General features: G+C 26.9%; 1 protein-coding gene across 2 annotated transcripts in view; it reads left to right on the forward strand.

Moving 5' to 3' along the window:
- LOC100206878 (signal transducer and activator of transcription 5B) overlaps positions 1-19,849 on the forward strand; it is a 65,040-nt gene that overhangs the window by 17,669 nt on the left and 27,522 nt on the right. For both annotated transcript variants that reach the window (XR_010641935.1, XM_065810957.1), the window contains exons 4-8: positions 10,527-10,619; positions 10,756-10,851; positions 10,919-11,000; positions 14,884-14,927; positions 19,456-19,539. Coding sequence is in view for 1 of the 2 variants with exons in the window: in XM_065810957.1 (XP_065667029.1) it covers positions 10,527-10,619; positions 10,756-10,851; positions 10,919-11,000; positions 14,884-14,927; positions 19,456-19,539 (399 nt within the window). In the remaining variant the exon portion in view is untranslated. The remainder of the gene's footprint in view (positions 1-10,526; positions 10,620-10,755; positions 10,852-10,918; positions 11,001-14,883; positions 14,928-19,455; positions 19,540-19,849) is intronic.

A 19,849-nucleotide genomic window follows, 5' to 3' on the forward strand; every position in this document is an offset into this window, starting at 1 on the left:
AAAATATTTGTAAATAAAATAAAAATAAGTTGTAATTTAAAAAGTTACTTAAATATACAAAAAAATAAATAAATATTACAAAGATTTTTAAAGGTATCAAAGATGTAAGTTATTTTGACTGTTTGTAATAGCTCACAATATTAATTCCATTTTACTTGTACTTCTGCTATTTCAGGATTTTCAAACACATAGTTTCTACTGGAACTAAAGCAAGCTTGTGGAACAGATAGTTTTTTCAATATGTTGATGTCTGGAATAAAACAGTAGTCACCTCTTTCAGGCCAGTTAAAATAGATTGATAGACTTTTTGGGTGGAGAAACTTAACTTTAGCATCAACCTCTTCTAGGTCAGTTTCAGTTACAATGCCAATACACCACTTTCATCACAGATTACAGCTACACAACCTCCTAAAGTGACAGTATCAGGTTGAAATATATCTTGTTTCTTTTTAAGATTGTGGATTATTGTATAATTAGTGTCTGTACTACACCTCTTTGTTCCAACCTTGTCATCTTCAAGGTGTATAAATTGATGAAAGCTACAAGTACCAGGTAGAGTTACACCAATGTACATTTCTTTTTGCTCTTCATGTTGCAATTGTAAGTCAAATCCCTTTATCTAAATGAAGTTAACAACTTTGATTTTCCTAATACAAAACTCATACATAGTTGATAAAAGAATTTGGTTTATGTATGGTCATTTTAAACTTTCTTTTGCTGTTAACCTTTTTACAGTACCGCCAAACCCAACTTTCCATGGGACATGGCAATAATATTCCATTCAACTTTAAGGGCAAATTCGCTCTCTAGTTGACATAGATTGTAAAAGCTTTTACAATTTTTGTAATGTCCTGCGCAACCATCAGTGAATAAATGTAATTTGGACAGATTGGAAAATTTTGTTTTTAATATTGGTATGATTAATTAGAATATTTTGTACACATACATCATGTGTAATGTCGTCGGATATAAAACAGTAAGAAATATGTTTCAGTATACCTTTATCATCTTTACACTATATCACTAACAGATGTAAAGAACATTGTTAGGAGTTCCAATGATAGCTTTGTATTTTATCTTAGACTACAAAAGCATAGTTTTCAGCAAAGTTGCCAATAATGATAATGTTTGATAGATCCATATTTTGTTTTAGTTGATTAAGGTACCGTGATTGAGAGTGAGCAATAAAAGAATGAGCTTGTAGCTTTTCAAAGCAAGATACTAATAGCTCAATAAACGTTGGAACATCTGCTGTTAAACTCAATAGTGTTGCATGATCAATAGTTTGCCATTGCGTGTAGTGTATCTCAAAATCATTTTCGTATTCTTCAAAAATCTCATCTAAATATTTGGTGAAGGGTTCTTTATCAGGACAATTATCACACTGCGCAAGCATGCATTCTTTATTTTCTATTGAGCAAACAGCAAACAGAATGTATGCCAATGCGCCACTTTGTTCTAAGTGAAGCAAATTTTGAGTAACTTTGTATTTCTGGATTGTTTTCTTGTATAATACATATAGCTCCTTTAAATTACACGAAAGCAGTTTTTTTTGTTTATGGACGTTCTTTTAAATGCTAACATAATCTTTTTTTCCTTGCATAGTTCTACATAAATCACTTAAGTCAAACAATTTAACAGAATCTTTTATTTCTTTGTGTAAGACTTTACTTTCATACGGAGAGATAGCTAACAATCCTTTTTTATTTCATCTTTGCTTTTTTATCGCATCTTTGCCATCTTTACATGGTATTCTGTAACTGCAAAGTTATTTTGTACTTTTAATATTGACCAACTTGTGGGTGCCAGTGTTAAAAGTTGAGCAATAGTCCTTTCGTCAGAACATAGAATTTTTTCCTTTATCAAGCTCATAATTTCATTAAAGTTGTCAGCCTTCTTTTTCATGTTATTTGTTTTATAACACAGTGTTGAGGAAACATTGACTTGACTTTCAGTTTTTCAAGTAATGTTACCTACCATTTTGTCATTAAGCCACTATAACACATGTTAAGATAAATAACTTAGTATGAATGTATTTCATAAAAAAAAGAGAATTCCTCTTTCCTACTTAATTTTCAGTTTAAAAAAAAAAAGTCTTTAATATAGAAATAATTCAAACCTTTTTAGAATCCTTCTGTTGTATAATTTTTCCTTATACCTTTCAGACCTTTTCAGAATCCTTCAAATCCTTCAGAGTCATTCAAATGAATTATATATATATATATATATATATATATATATATATATATATATATATATATATATATATATATATATATATATATATATATATATATATATATATATATATATATATATATATATATATATATATATATATATATATATATATATATATATATATATATATATATACAATCTATATATATCAAATTGTTAATTTGTTTAAATTTAAAAACAAATGCACTTCAAAATCACACTTAGTTTTTATATAAAAACAATACAGGATGTTTTTTTCAGTTGTTAAGATCAAATAACTAAGTCATCATATAATAAAGACTTGCTTAAATATTACAAAATTGTTTTGTTTTTTTATTCTAAGGAATCTATAAACTAAACTTAATATTTTACAGAATAAAATAATATTTTACAAATTTACTGAAAATTTGATATATCTTTGAAATTAAAGTTCAATATGTTTCAGTTATTTTTCCAGTTAAATTTTTTGTGCCTAGTAAGATTGTAAGCAGCTGAAAATATTAACAGCAAAAAAAAAATTTGATGAGGGTGTTTTGAGATATTGGACTCCAAAGTTGGTTTATAGAAACTAGTTGTTTTATTAACTTTTAAGCATGTTCCTTTATTATTTCAGCATTTTAAGTACGTTTATTGAATTCAGCATCAAAAAAGCATTATATATGTTTATTTTCATATTTTTTCCATTTTTGTTTCATATTTTTTTAAGAAAAATGTTTTTTCAAAATGTTATGAAAACCGGGTCATTTTGGGAAACCAGGTCAATCTTAAAATTGCAGTATCTTGTCAACCGCTCAACATTCTTAGCTGAAATTTTATGTGTTAACTTTTCTTTTAAACATGCAACAGTCGAAGAAGTTTTTAAAAAATTTGATCGCCCATAGTTCAAAATTTCTTAAATTTTGAACCATGGGTGATTTGATGCAGAATTACCCTATTCTTAATTAGACTTATATTCATCGATTAATTTTAAGTTTCATAATATTATCTCTCAGCGTTTAAAAATTATGACCAGATAAAATTTGTGACCCTCTCACATTGAAGGGGGTTTAAACTTTAAATGGTCATTATTTTTGAACGCTAATAGATTATATTATGAAACTTGAAATTTATCGATGAATATAAGTCTAGTTGAGAATAGTACAAAAATTTTTTATTAACTTGTTGCCCCTCACGTTTGGGGTGGGTAGGGAGATAAAGTCAAAAGGCTTTTTTGTTCTTAGCTCCCAAACATTGCAATTTTTTGCAAAGCCTCATTATTTGACATGAGTATAAAAATACAAATGTTTAGAGTTAGCTCAATGTCTGGAAGTTTGCTATCTCAAACACCAAAAAAATCCTGGATCTATCACTGCAGTATTTTTCTGTAAATAAAATTACTAGAGATGCCACAAATATTCAGCAACTATTCGGTATTCAGTGTGCTTTCATATATATCTACAAGTATATTTTCTTATTGAATTCATTGAATTCTGCGCATAACCTTGGTTTATTTTTACAACATGTGGTTTTATTGTCACAGCAATTGTTATCTACAGATGTTAATAATTGGCCTTAAGGCAAAAATTTAAGTCTTTGGTCTTGAAAATGTTTGCATAGGCCTTGGCCTTGAAACTCTTATTCTTGGCCTTGATCTTAAAACTCTTGGCCTTGGTCTTGTCCTTATCCTTGTAACTTTTAACCTTGGTCTTGGCCTTGCACTTGTAATAAAGGCCCTTGGCCTTGACCATAAATAAAGGCCCTTGGCCTTGCTATTTTTGACCTTGTTAACAACTCTGGAAAATAGCCGCTCACTATTTACACTACTGCCTGGCAATGAAAAGTAAATCTTAGCAAATTCTGCTAGGCTTGGATATTGTTTTGCATTAGCTGACCACCACTTGTAAGGATCTGCCTTCTGATCTAGGTGAACAGTTTTCATAAATAAATCAATTGTTTCAGTTGAACTTTTCTGTTCTACATCTTCAACTGTGTGTTTTGAAAAAAAAAAAAACTGCGCCGTATAACAACATTTCCAAAAAATGTATACAATGGTTACAAGAAAAATTTGAAATTATACTCATTTAGATCAAGAGTTGATGCAACTTCCTGGTTGCAAAATACTACAGGTATTACATAATTAGTTATAACAATTCCCAACTTCCTGTGATATAATTTCTCTATAATTTGAAAATTTTTTTATGTTTAGACATTCTTCCTGATGAACCTACTGATGGTGAAACACAGTGTTGAAGTAATCATAATTGAATATACATATACATGAAGTAATCATAATTTATATATATATATACATATACATATATATATATATATATATATATATATATATATATATATATATATTATATATATATATATATATATATATATATATATATATATATATATATATATATATATATATATATATATATATATATATATATATATATATATATATATATATATGCTCCTAGTCAGCGTTTACAGTGACATGTTTTTTTTGTTCCCATTACATTTTATTTTTTTAATACTATTTTTATCATATATATATATTTTTTTCAATTTTTATTTTATTTCTATTTTTATTTATACATATTTGTATTTTTTTTTTTTAATGTAAAAAACATATATTTAAAAAAATATGTTTTTTACATTTATTCTTGTTATTTTTATTTATTATGTATTATATTTCATTTTTATTTTCATCAATTCACAAAAATGATTAATTACAGAAATATAACCATATTTAACCTTGCTGTAACCCTAAACCTAACCCTTGCTGTAACCCTAACCCTTAAACCTTGCTGTAACCCTAACCCTAAGCCTGACTTTGATGCTGACCCAAACCCTCAGTCGATGTAGCAGCACTTTGTTGGGAGTCAGGCTATCTGATAGTCAATATATTTACTTTTTGCTCTCTATAAAAGTTGCTTAATAAGGAAATAAATGTTCTTTTATTTATTAAAGAGTTTAATATAATTTTTATTTAAATGCTCGTGTCTTATTTCCAGTGCTGGATTAAGGAGGGTTGGGGTTCAGAGTGGGATATTGCCCAGGGCCCTGCAATGTTAAGAGCCCCGAAATAGTCAAGAAGACTTTTCTTTGTTATCATTTTTACGCTGTGGCACATAAAAAGGCAATATATCCAATATAAAATTAGCCGCCGGCCCCAAAATGTCTAGCAAGATTCTAATAAAACTAACGCTAGCTTTAGTTTTATTTAAGCTAAATTATTTTAAAAAATAAAAAAGTTAATTTTTTTAATAACAATTTTGTTTCGCGCGAAAATTTTAACATATTTGAAACAATTTTTCTTATTAAGATGAACAAATCAAATAATTAAATCATTACTGTTACTGTTACTGTAGAAACTAAATTAATTAGATAGAAATTAACTAAAAAGGTTAAAAATACTTTATAAAGAGGAAGCAGAACTGTTTCACAATATCGCTGATGATGATTAGTGAGTGGGCTTTTTAATTTTAATTAGTATTTAAAACAGAAAAAAGTAACTTTAAGTTTAAGTATAACGAGTTTGTAAGAATGGTAACTGAAACAAAAATATTTAGTGCTAGTAAACCAATATCTAAGAAATTAAAAATTTTTCTTTATATTTAATAACTTTCTAAATATATATATAGCACGAGTTACTATGTATGCATGTTCGTGTTTACTAACCAGAAACTTCATTATTTCATAATTAGTTTTATTAACTTTGATGATTATTTTCAGTTTCATTGAAAAACCCAATTATTGTTGAAAGTCTATTTGTTTACAAAATAAATTGTAAAAATTGCTTTAAAAGATATACATAAGAATAAAAAACAGATACACAAAATTACATTTACATAAAAAATGCATACTTTTTAATAAAAAATAAGAATATACTAATAAAAATCAATACTACATAATAAACTTTCAAAATTTTGATAATTTAAAGAATATATATTTAAAACTTTATTTTTGTAAACAAATAAAATTAGTTTAAAAGATTTATGGCTTTTGCAGATGCGGCTCCGAGAATGAGCCATAGTGTTAAAGTAATAGTTCGTTTGATAGTATATTCTTAAAACAATTTATGCTAGAGATATCAAAACTCAACAAATTTCGAATGATACAATTTTTAAAACAATTCAACAGAAAACTCTAGAACTATATTTCGCTTAGTCAACGTATTTTTTGAACCAATAGAATTAGTTTGTTCGTAGATTTGGCAGGTTTTTAGTGTTCGCAAATATTATTTTTATTCGCACCAAAATGTTTTGGAACATTCAAGTTTATGTATGTTTCCACGTATGCCCGAAAACAAAAATTTTTTGTTTTTATTAATTCCGTGGTCAGTAATCGAGAGCAATCACTCCCGCTTCCCGACCAAGCCTGATATATATATAAATATATATATATATATATATATATATATATATATATATATATATATATATATATATATATATATATATATATATATTTATCACATAACATCAACTTTGTTACAGGAGGCCAAAATAGTCTAAAACGGTAAACTATCTTACTATATTCAGAATTTAATTAGTAACTGACTAATTATTAAACATAAAATACCTTTTAAGGGTTGTCCATTCCACGTGGTACATAAAAAAAACAAAATTAGAAGTGTGCTATATAGTGGGGTAATATGAGATACCTAAATGGGGGTAATATGGGATACCATCCCATATTACCCACGTTATTTCCATTATTTTCTTTTCATCTTATTATATTTTCAATGCTAATTCTGCTTTTATTGTATTTTCAGTATTGAGGAGTTTCATTGACATTAAGTAGCCAGGAGTTTCATTGACATTAATTATTAGTCTGGGTGTGTTAAGTATTAACTTGAGATTAAAAAATAAACAATTTATAACCAATTTTGTTATTCATGATAAAAACAAGCTAAAAAACCAACAACAGTTTCTCATTAGTATAAACCACCTTAAGATCCAACAGTTCTGTAAAAATGTTCAGAATTTTAAAGTGCATTAATTAAATAGACACTAACAACTTCCTTAAGTCATATTATTAGTCATAATGATAATGTGTTAATTTTTAAAATTTCTTTTTATGCTAAAAAAACTTTATCATTTTTAGATATTTTTTCTTTCATACATCTTTGATTGGGGTCGCATTCAGGAATAGCACATTGAAAATAGACTCTTATGTGTTCAACTCTTTTTTAAAAACTACATTATTATGTTTTTATTTTATAAACCCTTAAGAGGTTTAACTCTTAACGTTCTCACTCTTTTTTTTTTAGATGTCGAGAACATTTGGAAAAAAAAAGTGAGGCAACAGTGGTCAGCAGAAGCTATGACAGCAGCTATTAGTGCCGTTAGAAAAAAAGAAATGGGCTATCTAAAAGCTAGCAAAGTCTTCAATGTCCCTCGGTCAACTCTGGAATGCAAGGTAAAATGCAACGATCATCCAGTACAAGAATAGACCAGTCTCCCACTTGGACGAAAACCCATTTTCTTTTCCAAATTTGAATCAGATCTGGCTGATTACATAGTAGAAATGGAAGCCAGGCTTTTTGGTCTTACCAGCTTAGATGTCCGTTGACTGGCCTTTCAGCTTGCAAAAATTAACGGTATTTCCCAACCGTTTTAACTCTGCAAAAGAAAGAGCTGGAAAAGACTGGCTAGCATCGTTTTTAAGACGACATTCACACTTATCTATAAGAACCCCAGAATCCACTTCCATTGCAAGAGCTACAGCATTTAACAAAGTAAATGTGGGCAAATTTTTTGACCTTTTGGTAAGGGAAATCCATGAGAAGAAATTTAAACCTCATTAAATTTTTAATGTGGATGAAAAGGGCATTACCACTGTCCAGTCCAATAATGCCAAAATAATAGCACTGAAAGAGAAAAAACAAGTTGGCATCCTTTCTTCAGCTGATAGAGGACGGTTCGTTACTACAATACTTTGCATGAGTGCATCTGGGACATATATCCCACCTATGTTAATTTTTCCTCGGCAGCGCATGATAATGGAGTTAATGGATGGCGCACCAGCAGGATCTACTTATGCCTTTCATAAGACTGGCTGGATTCAACTTGAATTGTTTACCCAATGGCTCAGACATTTCATTGAACGTGTAAAGCCTAGTCAGGAAAGCCCTGCTTTACTTATATTAGATGGTCATGCATCACATACCAAGAATTTGGAGGCCATTAATTTGGCTAGACAACATTTTATAACAATTATCTGTCTCCCACCGCACTGCACTCACAGAATGCAACCTCTTGATGTTGCATTTATGAAGCCGTTATCTACTTATTATGACTCCGAGATTCAGATGTGGCTCTGCTCACATCCTGGGCGAATCGTCACAGAATTCCAAATACTTCTATATTTGTGAAGGTCTATCTGCACACTGCCAGCCTCGCAACAGCAGTTAATGGATATGAAAAAACTGGAATTTGGCCAGTGAATAGGAATGTGTTTGAGGAGTGGGAGTTTATGGCGGCAGAAACAACAGAAATGCCTGCCCCTGAAAGTGAGATAAACATTCAATTGCAACATCCGCCAGTGGCAAGCACCTCTAGTGAGACACTGATGTTGGCTAGTGACATAAGTCCTTACCCCATAGCCAATTATTCTGGGAAGATGGCCAAGGAGAGCAATGGGTCATGTGCCAAACTTGCAGAAAATGGGCCCACACAGAATGTGATGAAGACAAATTTAAATGTGATTTATGCATTGACAGCGATTAATAATTGAAATTCTTTCTTATTAATCTTTTCTTTTTTTTGTAATATTAAAGCTGTTTTTATTTTTTTTTTATAAATTTTTGTTTTGTTTCATTGATTTATAAGATCTTGCATAACTTATTACCATCCTTAGCTGACATTGATCAGGTGTCCCATATTACCCCACCCTTGAGGGTTATATGGGATACCCAAACATTTTCAGTTTATTTAATTTTCTCAAAGTGTATTGAAGCTTTTAGACTCGTCTTTTACAGAAATGATATTTGATAGCTATCGAAACTAACTGACTATTAGCAACAACATTAATTTTTAAAATTTCCTTTTTATAGGTCGTTAAAATAAAGTATCCTATATTACCCCACTTTCCCCTATATATATATATATATATATATATATATATATATATATATATATATATATATATATATATTATATATATATATATATATATATATATATATATATATATATATATATATATATATATATATATATATATACATATATACATATATACATATATACATATATACATATATACATATATACATATATACATATATACATATATACATATATACATATATACATATATACATATATACATATATACATATATACATATATACATATATATATATATATATATATATATATATATATATATATATATATATATATATATATATATATATATATTATATATATATATATATATATATATATATATATATATATATATATATATATATATATATACTCTTGCATGGTCTTTTTTAAGTTTTTACCATAAAATGTCAGTTTTCAAAGACCGGAAAAAATTAAAAAACTTTTTTTTAATATTTTTTTTAAACTTATTTGGTAGACTGCCTACCCAAACTAAACCTTCAGTCGATGTAGTGGCACTCTGTTGCGAGTCAGGCTGTAAGATAGTCGATGTAGCAGCACTCCCTTGTAGCAGCAGGCTATAAGATAGTCAATGTAGCAACACTCCACGCTTGATAAGCGAAGAGCTGTTTTTTACCACAAACTGTATATCTAAGGCCTTTACTATAGGTATATATATATAGGTATATATATATAGGTATATATATATTAAAGAGAGAGAGCGAGAGAGGGAGGGGGGGAGGGGGAGAGAGAGAAGGCGGGTTTTATGAAAAGATTTTGATATCTTAGGTCATCTATGTCTTCTTTGAGTCCCTGTCTGTTTTTATAAAGTGTTTTTATCTTATTTTATGAAAACGTTTCTTTGTATTTGAAAGTGTTTCTTTGTATTTTTATTTGCTTAATTCTATGAACAGCAAAATATATGTTAAAAAAAAATATATATATATGTATGTTATATTTATTATTAAATATTTTATAATTTGCAAATTAAAAGTTTACTACTCAGTTCTATTGGAAACAGTTGAGTAATAAAATCTTTTTATAATAAAGTGCATTGAACAAAACAAAATATATAGTTATAATTAGTTTATACTTTAGGTAAATATTAAAATTAAGTTGAATTAAAGTATTAAAAATGAATCGAAAAAATTCATATTTAAAACCTTACTTAAAGTTTCTGTCAAAAAATATTTTTAAGTATTCTTTCTTTAGAATGCTTTTTCTGGTAAACCAAGTTATTTTGTCAAAACCATTCAGTATTTAATGAAAGAAGAACGAAATATGATTCAAGCAGAAAGAAATATTGTAAATCTGATTATCTCATTTATAGCTTTTATTTTTTTATTATTTAATGTTGAACGCAAATAATACGCTCAAATTTTATTAGTTTTAAATTTAATATTTTTTTTAAAGAGTTTATAGTAACTAAGTTTATTTACAGAATTTACCACCAATCCAATTATTAGAATGTGGAAGTGCATCAGCGGTTGTTGAAAATCCAGATCAGTTTCTTCATAAGCTAGATTCCAGCATTATTGTGAGTATTTCAATTAATTTAGATTTTTTTTTTCTTTCTTTTAGTTAATTTTTATTTAATTCAATAGGATCTAGAAAGATTGGTGAAAGAAAGTCGTAACAACCAAGAGGATTTTATTCTGCTCTTTTCAAAATTCAAAATAATTGAAGGTAATTTTTTTGCTCTTAAACTTTCTTAAAAATAATTGAAGGTAATTTTTTTGCTCTTAAATTCTCTTAAAATAATTGAAGGTATTTTTTGCTCTTAAACTTTCTTAAAATAATTGAAGGTAGTTTTTGCTCTTAAACTTTCTTAAAATAATTGAAGGTAGTTTTTGCTCTTAAACTTTCTTAAAATAATTAAAGGTAGTTTTTGCTCTTAAACTTTCTTAAAATAATTGAAGGTAGTTTTTGCTCTTAAACTTTCTTAAAAGCAATGTTAATGTTGGTTTTGTCACACACATGAAAGCAAGGAGAAGTCACTTATTGTACAAGGGTTTAGCATATTCAAAAAGGGCAGATTTACAGTAAAACTGCAAAAAAATACTTGTAAAATATGTTTTTAAAAAAATGCTGAATATATTATTTTGTATTTGAATAATTTATTATATAAAAATTTTAATTTGATTTTATTAAGTTTTTTATTTTTAAGTTGCATTTTTTGTGCGTCAACAAAAAGTGTAAAACATAACTTTGTATAATGAAATAAAAAAGCTCTTCACAACATATTAACTTTCTATTTACAATGTTTAACAAAGTTACTTTATTCATGAGTAATATCAAACAACTTGTGGCAAATTTTTTAAAAAAACTTTAATTTCAATATTAATCATTTTTGTTTGATCTCATCCTTTCTAGTACTTTATAGTACTTTATAAACATTTTTGACACTATTATTTGTTATGATCTCAAAGTTCTTCCACGATCTTATTTAATCTTTAAAATAATTTCAGGTTGTTTCGTGTTCATTTTGATTGTTTACAATTTCTTACAATTTCGTCAATCTATGACGGCGACAGATTTAATCAAAGACTTTGTATTTGTTGTAGATTTATTTACATTAAAAGTCCCTACTTATGTCTTTTAGTTTTTTAGGTGGTTTTTTTTTTTTAGCTGATTTGCATTTGTTGTTTTAGTTATTTTTTAGTTCTTGTGTATTTAACAAACCAATAATGAGTCCACATGGACACTAAATTAGGGTATGATTGCATTTACAGTTTGATCCATTTAATCGTGAATAATTTTTAAGCTGTTAATTTAAGTAGCAACCTTTTATGTAGCTCTTAAACCCATTCATGTAGTTCTTATGTCTCAAACCCTGTGGCTAAAACAAAAAAAAATTAAAATCAACAGGTTTAACATTCTCTAAGCTGGTTGAAATAAAGTTTAGTGTTTTAAGTAGATTTGTTATGCTTTGTTTTCTATTGCTTATGATTTGTTTTCAACAAAATGGTGCTTTATTGTTTGTTTAAAATTCTACAATAAAGTTTTAAGTTTATATTTTATTTTTTTCATGCAATAAAATTGAGTGATACCAGTCTGTAGTCAGTTTTGTCAGTTTCTGCTAATATGTTTTTCTTTTTTTTGTGTAGAAGTGTGTCATTTGCCAAGTGGAATGGTGATGTGTGCCACACTATTCTTTACAATAGCTATTGTTATCTTAACAATAAAATTGCACTAAAGATTCATAATAAAACATAATCAAATACCTAACATAAAGTTACATCAAAATAGAAAAAATAAAAAACCACTCGCTTATATTTAAAATAAGTTCATTGTCAGCTTCTTTTAATTTAAACAGCCTGTTAAGATCATCTGCAAAATAGAACATGTTTCATTACCTAACACCTTGAAAATATAAACTTCTGTTAATAACAGTTCTGAAAACAGATAAAAAATATTGCAAAAGATACATACTATTTATAAATTAACATATAATCTATAACTATATTATTTATAAAAATGATAGTAAGCAGATTTAGAGATACCTCTAAGATTTAATAAGAAACACAGATATGATAATCTAACAGCATGCACATCAACAATGCCATGTGCTATTTTAGATTTAAGCATCTCAGTAGGCTCATAAAAAATTTTAAAGACTATAATACTATTTTGATGGTTTTTTAAATTCTGTTATTGTTGTGCATTTAGTTCTGCCATTGCTGTGCATAATGTATTAAACAGGGAAGTGGTGAAATAAATATAAATCCACAAATTTGCTTATTTTTCTTTTATATACTTTATATTTATACTTTATATTAGGTAATACTAAAATTTCCTTTCATTAAATATAAAGCAATTTTAATAAAATGTATTATTTTAAATTTAAAATTAAGAAATTTCAAAATTTGTTTGCAGAACAAATTTTGAGCCTAATGGTGATGTGTGCAAAACAATTTTTACAATAGCTGTTGTTATCTTTACAATAGCTAATATTTAAATTAACAACACCATATTTGTTTTCTTTCACGTTTTTTAATCTTAAAAAGATGTTCTTGTATTTAAAATCTTTAGTTGCCGTAATGATTGTTTTAGTTGTTCTTAACTCAAAGGATGTGAAAGGGCCAATTTCTTCTATCACCAAGGCAACTTGAAAGTTTTTATTTAAGGCAGCAAAATTCTATAAAAGCGCTTTCAGAGTTCTTATTGACTCTCTAACTGCTTATTATTTGGTAATGTAGCTTCACACAAGCTCTTGTTTTTATGGCAGCTCATTATCAGGTTAAACTCAAAGTTTTGTTGGATTTTATTGATCTTGTGGTCTACTTTATTGCAAATCATTTTGTATTCAAATTTCAGAATATGATATTTCATATTCTGAAATTTGATAAGCTTGTGAAATTAAATACATTTAATTTCACAAGCAGTTTTCATTTGTATCTTTTTTTTAAAGTTTTGTTTGCTTCTGATAAAGAACTTGAAACTGGTATTTACCAAGTTCTGATTTTTAAAGAGTTGATTGCCATTTTAATTGGAGTGATATGATTGTATGCCACCTCTTTTAAAAAAAATCTAATCAGCTAACATTTCTTTTACTAAAGTGTTGTATCATGTAAAGTTTGAAATTAGATGAGACTAGCTGTCCAGAAAGTTTATTTTAATTATATGAAATCAAGTTTTTAAATTAGGAGGAGCTTTTTACTAAAAAATAAAAATGCACAATAAAAGTATATTATTTACAATTTGCATGTCTGAAAACAACATCAAATGTATAAGAAATCAAATTTATACCAAATAAATATAACAATACATTTTTTATAACAAATGAATAAACTTTGTAGATAAAAATATATTCTATCCAGTTTAACTTCCAGATGAAAATTTTATTTTCAACAAGAAAATGAAGCAAACTGCAATAAAAGATATAATTGAAATATTGAAATATTTTTAAGTGGTCATTCATTTGATCTAACTCATTCAGCGCATTCATTTGATCAATTTCTGGAAGTTACTTTGTTAATAAAACTGGTTAAAAGCATGAGCTCCACAAATGCGAAGCATTTTTTGATGCAACCAAGTATTAGAACTTATTAAAATACTTAAAAACATATTGTATTTTAATTTAGATGTAACGAAAGCTAAACAATTTTTGTTTTATTTTGCTTTACTTATTGAAAAAATAGAGTAGAATAAAAGAGTTAAAATTCTGCCACATCAACTGTGTTTTATTTTGTCTTTTTATTTTTGCAAAAGAACTATATGAATCTATGTTGGTAATACTATATATAATTATATTTTATGAATACTATTTATAATTGTATATATATATATATATATATATATATATATATATATATATATATATATATATATATATATACACATATATATTTATATATTTATATATGTGTAAATAGACCCACACACATACACACACACACATATATAAAAATATATATATATATATATTCATACTATATATGTATATATATTATATATATATATATATATATATATATATATATATATATATATATATATATATATATATATATATATATATATATACATATATATATATATATATTGCAAACTTTATATATGTATATAGGACATTTGGCACAGTTGGATCAACCAAATGGACAAATGATTCATGTGCGCTACAGTTAATATTTAACTTTTTTGTTATTTTAAAGTTACTTTATTATCTTGCATATTACATAGTTTGGTTAGTTTTAAAGTTTTCTAATAATAGTTAACAATAATAATAATTATATTAGTAATAATGGTAATAATTGACTATTTAGTATCATGGAAATAATTAATAGAATAAAGTGTAAGTTTACTTTCATTAATGTTTTGTAAGAAAAATATTCATAAATAAAGTATGCATCATGTTCTTTTAAAGAAATCACTTTATCTTTTCTCAGTCTAAGCACACAACATTTATCAGTCTAGACAAATAACATTTATCAACTTTACTAAAATTGCCACTATCCCACATATTAGCCTATTAACAACATTTCATTTGTAAATGTGAAAAAAAAATGGCTTGAAAATACAGAAATGATCAAACTGTCTTAAGGCTAGTTGAGCAACATATCTTTTTTTGTTTATTAATACCAAAGTGTTTACAATTGATTATATAAAAGACAAAGTGTGATAATTGAACAATAATTTATAAATATTTTTATGTAAAAAGATGCCAGGGATTATACTTGTTTATGATACGATTTAAGGTTCATGTTATGCCACAAAAAGTCTATGACCAACTAATAATAAATGAGAATCTCATTTATACAAACATTTAACTATGTGGTTATGATGGTAGTTGTATCCCAGTACTTGGAATAACAAAGATGTGTTATTAAAAACACTGTAAAATGTTCGTAAAGTTTTATGAGGTGGAAATAAAAAGCAAACTTATTCTTAGTTTACAAACTTCTTAAGACTTGCAAGTTATCATACTACTAATTGAAGTAAGAACCGTACACAATAACACAAAAGAAGTTTTGCACTGTCAGCAATAATAAAAATTGACTATAAACAGATTAGTGTTAAAAGATTAAAGAGAAATCAACTTTTATCAGAATTAATTAAAACAGATTTTAGTTGAACAAGTAAAAAAGTTATAAGTTAAAGTATCAAAAAAATTTTAATGACTTATGCCTAATAGACCTGAACATCATATTAAATTTAAGACTGACTAAATTTGTGTTATTCATACTCCAAGAAAATATTCTTTCACTTTAAGAATAAGAATAAAAAAAGAGTCGGATGAAATAGAAAATGGCAGTGATAACAAGGGAAGATGAACCAACTGAACGGAGACGTGATAACAAGGGAAGATGAACCAACTGAACGGAGACGTGATAACAAGGGAAGATGAACCAACTGAACGGAGAAACTCTTTATTTGTGAAAAAACCAAATAGTCAGTTAAAGTCAAGAAAATATTTTTTCACTTTAAGAATAAGAATAAAAAAAGAGTAGGATGAAATGAAAAAACAGCAATGATGGGAAGATGAACCAACTGAACAGAAAAACTCTTTAGTTGTGGAAAAACCATAGTTAAAACTCTGGACTCAAGAGACTAAAAAAAAAGACTTTTAAACAATATCAGATAGACTTTGTGGTGTAAGCAATATTACAAAGTTGAATGCAAATAATGGTTATTGATAGATCTCACTAGATAAAAGTAGTTCTATGTTAACAATGATGAACACACCATTTGATAGATTGAGATTTACACACTTACCTTGTGGTAAACATTCAGCATAGGAGGTTTTTTATGATAAAATCCGTCAAGGTATGGATAATTTTTTTTTATGTATTTCGATATTGATGACTAATCTGGCGCAGGAAAAGATTACAATTTTGATCGCAAAAATCATCATGGTCTTTTATAGAATGCTGAGATAACTAGAAAGCTAGAGCGACCTTAAATTTTGAAAAAAGTTAAAAGGAGTTGATGTATTTAGGATACAAGCTATCAAAAAACAGAATACAAGCAGATGAGTCATAAATGCCAAAACATGAAAAAAAATAAATAAATAAAGAGTAAAAATGTTTCTAAGCATGGTAAAGTTGCCATGGTTTTACCAAGTTTCCCAGTTCCCAAAAAAGAACAAAAAAAAACATGAAATAAGTAAAAGCAAAAAATAAATTTCTCCAGAAAGTTAAAAAATTTTATTTTCTTAACAAAGTCTCACTTGCTATGTTAAAAAACAAAGTCTCACTTGCTATGTTAAAAAACCTATGAATATTCAGGTAGTTGCATACAAAACTGAAGTTGGAGGAGTACTTCAAATTGTAAAACCAATTGCATTTGCATTAATGTCAAAGACACCAGCTCAGTTATCATCAAAAATAAACTTCTAGCAGAACTTTTTGAATATGAATGTTTTCAACAATATATTTATGGGAAGAAAGTTACTGTTAACTATGTGGTTATGATGGTAATTGTATCCCAGTACTTGGAGTAAGTTAGTTAAAGTTACTGTTAATACTGATTACAAACAGTTCATTATTATCAATAAAGCGAAAGCAAGTACTTCTCTAAATCTTCAAAAGGTGTTACTAAAACTGAAAATATGTAATGTTTAGTTTATAAAGCTGTAAAGAAATAATTCTGGCAGATATGTTGTCAAGAACTCATACTAGTGAAATAGATGAAGAAATCCCAGAAGATGAAATGATTGCTCAAATGTATGTCATCTATGCAAACTGTTTATCCTTAAAAAATATTTTTAAAGAAATATAAAATAATATTCTCAAAGAAATTAAAAATTTAAATTAAAAATTTAATTAAAAATGTCAAATGTAGTTACCATTATGTAACAATTGGATGGCCTCAGGATAAAAAATTGGCTGTTGACTCTTTTTTCTAATGTTTTTGAAGATTTAAATTTTTATGTTTGTTCAAAGAAGAACTGATGCTAATTAATGGAATAGTTTTTAAAGGACAAAGTATCATAATTCCAACATCAATTTTTAGCATTGATGTTGCTATGATTCAAAAACTACATCCAACTCACATGGTAATTGAAAAGGCCAATTATTATAAAAGCAGGAGAATATGTATTCTAACCTGGCCTTAATAAATGAATAGAATATTCAATCAAGTCATGTGAGACATGTTTAGAAATATCTTGAAAATAAGCAAAGAAAACTGTAGTATCAAGTGAAAAACCAAATCAGTATTTGTTACCTGTTATACAACCTGTAGGTGTTTTTGGGTTAATAAAAATATATTCAATATTCTTACAATTATTCTATCACAGGCAGTTTAAGGAAAACTAAAAAAGATGTTTTTTTTTACTTGGTATACCACAAGTAGTACTGAGCAACAGAGGCACACAATTTACAACTTTGTTAAGCAAAGCAAAAATGTTGAATCAAGATCCTTTTTTATCTCTCCTAGAAGTAAAATTATTTCTGTTAATGATTTCATATCACCAACTCAACTCATCTCTCATCATCTCAATACTCCTGTTGATGATTTCATATCACCAACTCACCTCATCTCTCATCATCTCAATACTCCTGTTGATGATATCACCAGCTCAACTCATCAGCGAGTTAAGACTGAGATTCACATTTCCAACATTTCTTAAATTAAAGAACAATCAAGGAAAAATCAAATTTACCAAAGAAATATTACAACAAACATGGAAAAACATTGAAAAATATAACTAATAAAAATAACGTTTGTTTACATCATAAAAATAAATGACAATCATGAAGTTCTTATAAGCAAGCATTTCAAAACAATGTCAAAGCCTTAAATAAAAATGTCATAAAAACAAAGAAAAATGGAGACAATAACAGCAATAAAAATGACAAAAAAAAAGCAAACAAAAACTGTTTTCTTATAAAATAAAGAAAGAAAAAAATGCTTTAAATACAAATGCCAATGAATCAACACATGGCAATATCATCAGAAGATATTAAAGAGTTTCAAGAAAGTCTAAACACAATATAAGATTATGAAATAAATTATTATTAAAGGGAAAGTTTAATGAATAATACATAAATAGTTCTCTTTTTTACATTATTAAGGGTTAGTATAATTCATTTAATATTGTTTATTAAAACGCTGCAATATTGTTCAAAAAAATAATTTTTTATTTTTTTATTTATTTTTATCAGTATAAGTTTATTTTACTTGGCCATTGTATAGTTTTATCTAATTATGGTTATTGGGTGATTTCATTGCTTTAGATCAAATAAAATATCAAATAACACATTGAATAAAATATTTGTGCTAAAATTAGTCTATGCAAAATTTACTAAAAAAGTAGTCCTAACAAACCCATCAATAACATGAAACACATCTAAGCCAGAATCCTGATGAAACCAACAATGCGTCCATACGTTCATGAATGATTTTTTGTAGTTGCTGTTAATAGAATTCAATATAGTTTGTAAAATACTTAATTACAATTGTTCAGTAATATACTTTTTATCTCAATTTTTTTATTTTTATTTTTTTTGTGTGTGTTTTTTCTAACTTAAGTGTAGCCATTTTGCCATTTGTGTGGAATTCTTTTATTATTAAAGTGAAAAAATTATTCTTTTTGCAAGATTACCCAGCCTAACATTAACATGAATATACTTGAAAAATATTAGAAATATATTTAAAATGTTTGGAAAAAGATATATATATATTTTTTTCTTTTTAGGCTAAATTAAAAGCTCAAGAAGATAAGAAAGAACTTGAAAGTACTTTAACAAGTAAAGGACAATGGCTTTCTTCTGCACGAAGGGTGAGTGAAAAGATCTGCTTTTTCTTTTGATTAAAAACTAACAATGGGAAAATAACAGTTTTTGTTTGTTTTAAGATCTGTTTTTCAAATTCTTTTTGATTCAAGGGTCAATATTAGCATCATTGTCATCATCAGCATCATAATTATCATTATCAAGGGTGGTGCTAACATTTTTTGGTCTTGAGATATCTAACTTCCAGACATGGAGCAAACTCCAAACATTTATATGTTTATACTTATGTCAAATAAGGATGCTTTGCAAAAAATTGCAATGATTGGAGACTTGGAACAAAAAAAGCCCCAAAATTTT

This window comes from Hydra vulgaris, chromosome 11 (genome assembly GCF_038396675.1).
Source record: "Hydra vulgaris chromosome 11, alternate assembly HydraT2T_AEP".
Lineage (NCBI taxonomy): Eukaryota > Metazoa > Cnidaria > Hydrozoa > Anthoathecata > Hydridae > Hydra > Hydra vulgaris.